Raw genomic sequence first — 9,559 nt, 5'->3', positions numbered from 1 at the left:
ATTGTGTCCTTATAGCCCCCTGTCTATAAGATCCCCTTATAGTTACTTACTAGGTAAGCAACTTCCTCCATTATAATATTAATTAATCCTTAATATTAGAAATACTAAGTAATAAATTCTAATAGCTTAATTAAGCTAAATTATAACGTAGGTAAAGTATATAAGAGCGAAAGAGAGCTACTAAATATCCTCTTCTAGAGGAGGCTCTCTTTAAGTGGTACTAGCGCTTATAAAACTCTCGTATTCCTATTACTGGCGACCTTATATATACTGCCGCCACTTAATTATAGTAATAAATACCTATACTAGCAATAATAATTAAGCTAAAGTAGTTGCTTAGCTAGTTAGAAGGCTTTAAATCTTATAACGGTATTTATAAGAGAAAGTAGTACGGTAAAGCTGCCTTAGCTAATATGGAGGAAGTAAAAGATTATATAGTAGAGCTTTAAGTAATTATCGCGCCTTATTTACTAAAGGATATCTATAATATAGATAAGACAGGGCTATTTTAAAAGGCTATACTAGATACTATATTAGCTACTAAGGCTCTACTAGGAATAAAAAAGTAAAAAGTATAAATCTTTTTAGGTAATTACTCTAATATAGATAGCTTAGATAAGCTTCCTTTCCTTATAATTAGCTTATTACTAAAGCTATATTACTTTATAAGTAATTAGATTAATATTGCCTCCATAAATATTATATAGAGGCATAATAAGAAGGCCTAGATAATAACGGTAATTATACTTAAGTGGCTTACCTAGTTTAATAAAAGGATATATAGTAGGAAGATACTGCTCTTAATTAATAGCTTTAGCGCCTATAAAGCAGCTGTTTAAACGCTTATTAAGAATAGCTCTCTTAAAAATACGCGCATAGAGTTCCTTTTTATTAATTATACCTTATTATATTAACCTCTTAATTAAGGGATAATTGCAAACTTTAAGCTGCTCTACGGGCGATACTAGCTGCAATTTATAGTAGAGCTCTTACTTTAAGATAAGGATTTAATTAAGTAGATACACGTCTTATAGGTAATTTAATAGTTAATTAAAGCTTAAAAGGAAGTTACACTATAAACAATTAAGAATTACTTTATTAAATCTACGTTATTTAGCTCTTGTATAGGCCTACGGCCTTACCCTTAAGATTATCTAAATCCTCCTATAGTTAATAAAATGCAGTAAATGGTAGAACAACTGCTTATAGCAGGAAGAATTCGCGCCGTAATAAATATTTAGAATTTTATTAAGCTACCGGGTAAGGAAGTAGAGGATTTATTAGAGGATCTTATTAAGCACATAGCAGAGCTCTACGTAGGGCCCAATCGCGATACGGAAATAAATAAGGAGGTTATTAAGTAACCTCAAATTAAGCTTAATAAGGCGCTTGTGGCCTTATAAAAGCTTCGTCTTTATAAGGAGCAGCAAAGCGATTCTGATAGAGACGTAATTACGACTCTATTAAGGCACGAGCGTCGAATTTAAGGCTGATGACCTTAAAACACCAAGCAGCAATCGATCGCGATGTATTTTAGTATAGCCGATCGCTCAGTTACGACTTCACGCGCGTAGATACATAATATCATTACCTAATTTTGATTTTGGGTGCATTTTACATACAAGTATGTAATACAACGATACCCTTGGTATTACGATACGCTCGGCCGAGCAAACCGTATCGTACTAAAGAGATTTTACTGTAATATGAAAGGTCCGGTAGTCGGTTACACGATGTATCTTGGGCTGTGTTCGGTTGCAAAACTTCAGATCAGATCTGAACTGAAAGTTCGGCAGAAAAGGACGCGCTCCTTCCTAATTTGGTACGCGTTTGTGGCTTTGTTAAAGCACAGGCGTGTGCAATCTGGAGGCTTCAGATTGAAACTGGAACTCAGACCTCCATATTGAACTGACGCCAAGACCTTCAGTGCAGAAGCCGTATACTGTAAAGTTGCCAACTTTTTAGTAACTTTTAGCGTGTTTTTTGGGCGGTCAGAGGAACATTAAAAATTTGTGGCTGAAGTCAAGTTGAACTGGAATTCAACCGAACAGTCGCCTCAGAATCAGATTGGAGCTCCAGATCAACTCCATTCTGAACTGAATCTGAGGCCTCCAGATTGCAACCGAACGCGCCCTTGAATTGGTGGTAAACAGGCTCCGGTATGTAGAACCCAACCTTCGTGGCTGAAGGCTGACCGGTGTGTCAGGCGAAGGATGATTCGGTGTCGAAGAGGCGTGAATTCAGCTCTGTCCCCTCTGCAGTACGGAATACACATCGTAAAAGTTGTTTTCCAAAGCTAGGTCTGCGGCGGTTTTCCCTTCGTCGTCTTTCAATCCGACTTCTACGTGTGTGTACTCCAACAATAACTCGACTGCATCCACATGGCCAGCCTCTGCAGCATAATGCAGCGGAGTTTTGGACTTTGCATCTTGAGGCATTAAGGATGTCTTTTCAAGTGTCCAAGTGGATACTGAAACGTTGGGAAGGCATATCCTTTCATCCATGCAACGCTTTGCGTCGCCAACCGTGAACGTGATTTCGTCGTGCTGGTAAAAACCTATGGAGGCGTGCCGAAGAAATGACGGAACCGCAGCGACGGTGTGACCGTAGTGTGTTGCCTGCTGCTTCATTTTCCGCACCGCCGCAGATGCTTCGCTCTCGGTAAGCTTTTGTTCTCTAAGCAGTTCTTCATCTTGAGCTGCCTTTTGCCTCCATGTGTTTGAGTATGAGTGGAAGATGTTTTGAGGGTTGAGGAGGACTTTGAGCGTAGTAACGTCTCCATTCTTTGCGGCCAAGTGCATCGCTGAAACTTCGTCCTTTACCCCACTGCAGGTTGTTACTATGGCTTCTTGCGCCTTATCCTCTCCTAAGCGGTACAGGATGTTTGCAGCAATGACCGAATTGCCATTCTCGCGCCCCAACATCAAGGTCGTTTGACCGAACTCGTCCTTGCCGTTTATGTCTGCGCCGTGGTCCGCGAGGGCTTGGAATATTTCTTCATCTGAAAGGTTGCACTTGATCGTTCGCAATATGGTTCGGGAAATATGACCCCAGGCTGCTTGTCCGCGAACGCCGGCATACTGTTCGTCAGCACCGCCGCTTTCTACTTCTTCTGAACTCATGGAGATGTTGTAATTACGCGGCTTCTTCGAGCAAAGTAGTTGCAGTGGTGTCAATCCATCCGCGTCTTGCGCGTTGGGATCAGCCCCTTGCTGGAGTAGGAGCAGCACAAAGTCTCGACTGCCGCCCTCAATAGCTTGATGGAGAGGGGTTTTTCCATTGTGAAACACTGCATTGACATCAAGTTTCGGAAAATTCAGAAGCTCCCGCATCTCCTCTCGGTATTCGTGATCCCAAGACTGGATAGAACAAACGAATTGAAGTAGCGAGTCGATTCCGCTATCTACGGATGCAGGGTCTGCACCGTGTCGAAGGAGATAGAACACGGTGAAATGGTCTGGTCCCCGTTTATTGTTGTTAATTGCCATGTTTAGAGCAATGTTGAGTTGATCTTGCTTGTTCTCTTGGGGAATTTCAGCGAGTAGAAGGTCAAGGACTGCCTCGCTCCAGCCAGCACTATTGAGCTGCTGTGCAGCGGCAAGGAACGCTGGTGCGGATTCTGTCACCGTATCGAACACAATGGCACCGCTATCTAGAAGCAGCTCTGTCGCCTGGTACTTGAGAACGGTCAATGATGAAGCGTCATCCATGACGGACTCCAAAACGGTCTTGCCGTGTGGATCAGTCGCGTTAGGGTTCGCTCCATTTTCCAAGAAAAATGCAAATTTCTCGAAACTAGCATCGTCCAATGTTCGCAAAATGGGAGGATATCCGCGGCTACCTCCGTTGTCGGGATCTGCGCCAGCGTCCAGTAGAAGCTTCATGGCGTCGGTGGATCCATTCATGTACGCTGCTTTGAAAAGGGGGGTTCTCCCCTGATCGTTCTCCCAGTCTGAAGATATGCCAATGTTCAGAATTATTTCTATAAACTCCAAATTCGGATGTATAGCATTGAGGGCCCGATGGAGTGCGAGAGAGCGAATGTCGGTGGTACCGCTGTATGATTCAAGACGCGCTCTTACTTCGTTCCATAGCGAAGCCATGCATTGAAGGATGTCTGGTGAGCACGCTGTACCAGCCAAGAGTGACAGGGAATCTTGTTGGCGGGAGTCAGTTAAAAGCGGGTTTGCTCCAGCAGCGAGCAAAATGGCCATCATCTTCTTGCAAGCTTCCCTGTCGCCTGCGTCCTCAGATGTTGCAAGGGATTGAAACGTACTTGATTGCGCCAGATTCAAAAACAAGCTGTATGGTGTGGATCTATAGAGGCGGCTTTCCATGTAAGGGTGGACTTCCTTACTATGCCAATATTGCTTGGATAGATAATGCAGTGGCTCGGATGGCGAAGTATATGTGATTGCGTCGATGACAGACGGCCATCTGAGTGTTTCTGATGCTGACAGTATCTCTTCCTCAACTGGAACACCATTGAACAGAAGATATCTCGTCAGCTCCGGCCAACATCGATCTACGGCGAGCTCGAAGAGCCGACTGGCTATTTTGGAGTTTCTGTATGGATGGGAGGCTAGCATATCCGCCTGTAAGAGCTTCAAAACCACTGATTCAGTGACAGAGTCTGACTGGTACAACGATTCGAAAGCTTTCTCTGCTGGCGATCTCCATCTCCTTGGGTCGAAGTGCTGGGGAAGCGGGCCACTCCAACGATGATTCTGTGGCCTATGCAGTCCAACCAGAGTGGCTATCTTGGGAATTGCAGTGGCGATCAAATCGACAGCGGCGCGGATGGGGAACGCAAAAGCAAGGTCACGAAGATAGTTCGGCCGTACCCAGGGGATTGATACAGAAGGCAGTATACTATAGCAAATCCAGGCGTAAAGTCTAAACGAGACGCTTATCCAGAAGAAAGTGGTAAAGTGATACCATGGATCCCGATAACAGTCCATCAGGCGGACGACGGATTGGGAATTGAAATGCCAACATCGATAGACGAACCAAAGGTAGTGGCTTGCGTACATGAACAAAGTCTGCCAAACCCCCTCCGGTAGCACGACGGCAAGTGACCTGAGAGCGTAGACACAGATGAGGACAACGGCCAGTTGTACAGCGAAGTCTTTCGAGATCTGGAGGTATTTCGATCGGGCGGTTGGACGACGTGGTTGCTTGCTGGCATATTCCTCTACCATGCAACATATCGGATGCCTTTGGAGGATGAGGTCTAGGATATCTTCATTTCCACTCTTGATGGCGAGCGAAATCGCAGTGTCGTCTCCAAACAGCCCCGCGTTGGGATCTGCGCTAGCCCGAAACAACATCTCAACGGCCGCGGTGTCATTTTCTCTTATTGCTTGTAATAACTCTTCTTCAAGGTGTAGTGGCATGATCGGGAAAAAGATTGTGGGTACGTAAATTGAGGTGGAAGGTGAGGAAGTAGGTAGAAGAGGTCAGGCTGAAAAGGCTTATCGCGACATCAGAGTTGGCTGTGATTGCACAGCCACAGCCACGGCGCTATCCAAAACAGCCCATACAGCCCCAAATCTAGCGAGCAGTGTCCTTTCAGCCTTGTACAACGTAGCATAGATATATACATGCTGTAGCCTGGCTATCTTGCCGTCCACTACTTTGCGCATCTTCACCGAGACTTATTGAGACGGCCAATAAAATTAACCGGACAGTGCGAGGACCATGCCATCTGAAAACTTTTTGTCGTCTCTATCCGCCTATTCAGGAGTCATTGCTTCCTCCATCGCATTCGGAGCCCTGGCCCTCACTGACCGAGGTGGGAGGCTGCTCAGCTCTACGGGACGCCGCGCACGGGTGGCGATTCAACCGGGGGACGGAACTTGCGGGACGAGATTCTGGTCAGATGCCCTTGATGGCCCCCTTCACCAGTGCGGGAACCCGTGGCAACCCGGTTGTCATGGGAAACCTCATGTGCCAGGCTCGCGATGCTGGGAAGTAACCCTCGAAGGGGTGATCAACCACTGGGATCCACAGGCTCTCACTCGGCTGGAAGTTAAGTCCCAAACACTTCCTGTGGCAAGACAGTTCTTGCATGTGGACTTAAAAGTCATTTTGGGGTTTATCTTCATGACCGCCAAACACGGCCGTTGGCAACCAGAGGGGAATCGGATTGCCAGATCAACTTTAGATATCGGCAGCGCCAAAATCAACATTCAGAAGATGGGCCCAGACCTTGTTCTCCTCCACCTTGAAGGCCAGCTAGAGAGGACGTACACAAAAGACTACGTGCATCGTCTTCTTGACGGATATCCGCCATTGCTGAAAGATCCCGGGAACGACAGCGTTGTCAAGAAGGGTGACGAGAAACGAGGTGGGTGGATTGTTGCAATAGGCCTAGTGTGGCCTTACGAAAAGAAAGAGATGTTTCTTCCCGTATATTCCGACTGTGTAGAGTACAAAGGTAGACGTGGTCGGGTTTTCTGGCGGTCAATGGATCGTGTCCGCCACATGCTCGTCGATATCTGGGCAAAAGCTTTCGCAGCCGACCCGACAGCAAAACGGGACATCGACGTCGCAATCAGGGCTCTAGAGTACGTGCATGAGCATGAGACCGAAAGCGGAGTGGAGCACTTCTTCGATTTCACCATGCGAAGCCGAAGCTTGTCGTCAACTGAGCGAGCGAACATAATTGATCACTTCAACGGCCCGCCACTCATTCCTGCCAGCCAAGAGGCACAATTTCGCGCTGAATGGGCTCCTCTTCTACCCTACGTTCTTTTGGCCGCAGTTAGAGGATCGACTAGGTGTATCGCATACTTCAAGAATCCCGGTCGAGAGCTGGAGCATATTCTGCCAATGGATTTGCTTAAATCTGCAGATTTATATCTTCGAGACTGCTAGGCAGTGTTGGAGGAGATGGAGGAGATCAGTGACAAATTTGGAAACCCGGATACATATGAAATCATAGAAGATTTTAAATGTCACTTTCACGCAAGGCTGCTACCAAAACTTCACCTGCGTCAATTTGGAGGTTCCATTGGACTACGAGAACACGTCTGCAGGTGCCACAAGCGTCGCATTCATCAAGTTTCCAGCCGCCAAACAACCCGCTCTGGGCGACGCCATCACCAATCCCGCCAGCCCTGGTGGCTCGGGCGTCAACTATGTTCTGAGCCCGCACGCAACGCTCACAAGCATAATGGGCACATCGTACAATCTCATCGGTACTGACCCGCGCGGTGTCAACAATAGCGGCCCCAACATCGATTGCTTTGAAGAAGACCCGTCATTGCGCGACTACTATGACGGCCAGTACTATTCCAAGTACAACCCGCGGCGCCCCATTTCCGTCAAAGAGCACTGGACCGATGCGGGAGGCTTCGGCGAATGGTGCGGTCGGACCTTGTCGCAAGACGCAAAATACGCTAACACGCCGGCGACGGCGCATGATATGCTGTACCACACCGAGCTTCTGGCTGAGAGTCAAGGCAAGCCGCGCGGGAAGTCCAAGCTCGATTTCTTCGGCGTGAGTTATGGATCTACGCTTGCAACGACGTTTGCGGCGCTCTGGCCGGAGCGCGTGGGGCATATGATTATCGACGGCATCGTTGATGTTGAGGATCACTATGGTGGAGGCTGGACACAAACCATTCTGCAAGCCGACGAAGCGGTCGCAGCATTCAACAAATTCTGCCTCGAAGCCGGACCAACTGCCCCTTCTTCTAGAACGACTCCTCGCCCGAAGAAATCGGGAAGCGCTTTGACGCCCTGCTCGCCGATCTGGACGACAACCCATCTCGGTCACTGATCCGAACTGGGTGTAGTTACCCGCTACCGTCCGGGGTATAGACCTCCGCAGCAAGCTCTTGATCACTCTGTACTCTTCCATCGTCCTCTTCCCCGAATTTGCAACGCTCATGTCCAAGATCGAGGCTTCGCGCAATGCATCTTCTCTCCCTTTTCAATTCTACCGGGGCTACTAATTCCCTTCGATTTCGGACTGGCATAGCGAGGAGTAGCATTATCCAGCCCAAGCTAATCATCGCGTGCAACGATCAGCATGGAAACTACAATATCTCCAGTCCAGAGCGGTTCCGGCAGTGCATCGACGAGGTGAATGGTTTGAGCTCGTACGTGGACTCAGATCTTCCCTGGTGAGTCCCAGCTCGTTCCGTCTCTCCCATTTCCAATCCCCTTCTTCTCTACCCACCCAGCCCGTCTGTCTGCCCAAACTAACTCCCCAACCAGGCTTCAACAAAACCCAAACCAGCAACCCCCTCCTCTTCACAACCAACCGCATCGATCCCGTCGCCTCCAGCGCCCACAAAATGTCCGCTTTCTCCCAAGACTCGGTCGTCCTGGCCCAGGACGCTGTTGGCCACGGGCTGCAGGTCGCAGTGTCGGAGTGCACAACAAACCATTCGACGAAGTTTATGGAAACGGGAGAGTTGCCGCCGCCGGATACTTTGTGTCCGGTTAAGTGTAAGTCTTTTGAGGTTCAGGAAGGGGCGGAGGGGGCGCTTTGAGGGAAATGCGTGACATTGAGTGTATTAGGTTACGGTGATGTGTTTGTAATGGAGTTGTACATTTGTGCTTCTGGTTGTTGAGATCATCTTTTCTTTTGTGATAGATACTAGATAGGACGGCGAGCAAATGTATACTACCCTCTGTAAATTCCCCTATCCATCTCATGCCTCCATTCTGAGTCATCCCTCCCAAGCATCTTCACACTTTCCAAAACTCAGCTGCCCTAACAAAGTCTTCCAATGAGACTAAGCGATACGGGCATAAATATGAAGAGCGAGGACTCAAATAGCGGACCATAGCCGAGAATCGTGGTGTAGAGTTCAGGTGGAAGAAAGCAAAGGGAACATGGAAGATGCGAGCGCAGCCATTCTCGGCCGCGGCCGCAGTGCCCAAGACGAGATTTTGATGAAGGATTTATAGAGGGTAGCAGCAACTGATATTGAGCAAGGGGTGGTGAGGAGACGGGTTGCGAACGTGTGCTTGATAGAGTCGATGAACGAATTGGATTGAGTTAAGTTGAGTACATAAAAGAGACGCGATGCAACGTATCGCGCTGGCTGTATAGCTTCGGCACTGTGTGCTGCCAAGTCCGACTGGAGTGCTATTCCATTGTTACTGATTCTTCTATTCCGCATCACGTACAGCGCGCATGAGATCCTCATCTGACACACTCTGCTTGCACTTCTCAATAGCCTTTGTACTCCAATATCTGTACTTCTTTGCATGCCTTCTCCGTCATCCCATATACGACGGACTCTGCGGCATAATGGTGAACGCACACAGCTGCTAGGCTGGTCCTATGTTGTAGAGAGTGTTGTATTCCGTCTTTCACCTCATCAAGGCTGATATATTAGTATGGACCTAAAGAAGATTAAAGCTATAGTAAGTTGGTAAGAACTAGAGAATATAACGTAATTAAGGTTATTTTTAGGGTTTTGCAACTACTACAGAAGGTTTATAGTATAATAGTTAAAGAATATTAAACCGTTTACTAGGCTTATAAAGAAAAAGGAACTATAGGTATAGGGAGATAAATAAAAAAAGTTATTTAAAG

The 9,559-nt window shown here is 47.2% G+C and overlaps 3 protein-coding genes across 3 annotated transcripts; 2 read left to right on the top strand and 1 right to left on the bottom strand.

Annotated features, from left to right (window-relative positions):
• Positions 1 to 2,354: 2,354 nt before the first annotated feature.
• Positions 2,355 to 3,326, bottom strand: K441DRAFT_420869 (ankyrin; the record flags this gene model as incomplete). The annotated part of the gene is made up of 2 exons (XM_067641540.1): positions 2,355 to 2,470; positions 3,119 to 3,326. Coding segments are annotated over 2 exons (324 nt in total), but the record flags the coding sequence as incomplete, so codon positions are not given.
• Positions 3,327 to 5,700: 2,374 nt separating this feature from the next.
• Positions 5,701 to 6,879, top strand: K441DRAFT_569550 (uncharacterized protein; the record flags this gene model as incomplete). Its single annotated transcript, XM_067643870.1, has 2 exons — positions 5,701 to 6,549; positions 6,655 to 6,879. The coding sequence occupies 2 exons, from the start codon at positions 5,701 to 5,703 to the stop codon at positions 6,877 to 6,879; spliced, it is 1,074 nt and encodes a 357-aa protein (XP_067502232.1).
• Positions 6,880 to 6,955: 76 nt separating this feature from the next.
• K441DRAFT_528099 (uncharacterized protein) lies at positions 6,956 to 7,693 on the top strand (the record flags this gene model as incomplete). The annotated part of the gene is made up of 1 exon (XM_067642165.1): positions 6,956 to 7,693. A coding segment is annotated over one exon (738 nt), but the record flags the coding sequence as incomplete, so codon positions are not given.
• Between the last annotated feature and the right edge of the window lie 1,866 nt (positions 7,694 to 9,559).

This window comes from Cenococcum geophilum (genome assembly GCF_001692895.1).
Source record: "Cenococcum geophilum 1.58 unplaced genomic scaffold K441scaffold_31, whole genome shotgun sequence".
NCBI lineage: Eukaryota > Fungi > Ascomycota > Dothideomycetes > Gloniales > Gloniaceae > Cenococcum > Cenococcum geophilum.
This window is presented reverse-complemented; position numbering and strand designations above follow the sequence as displayed.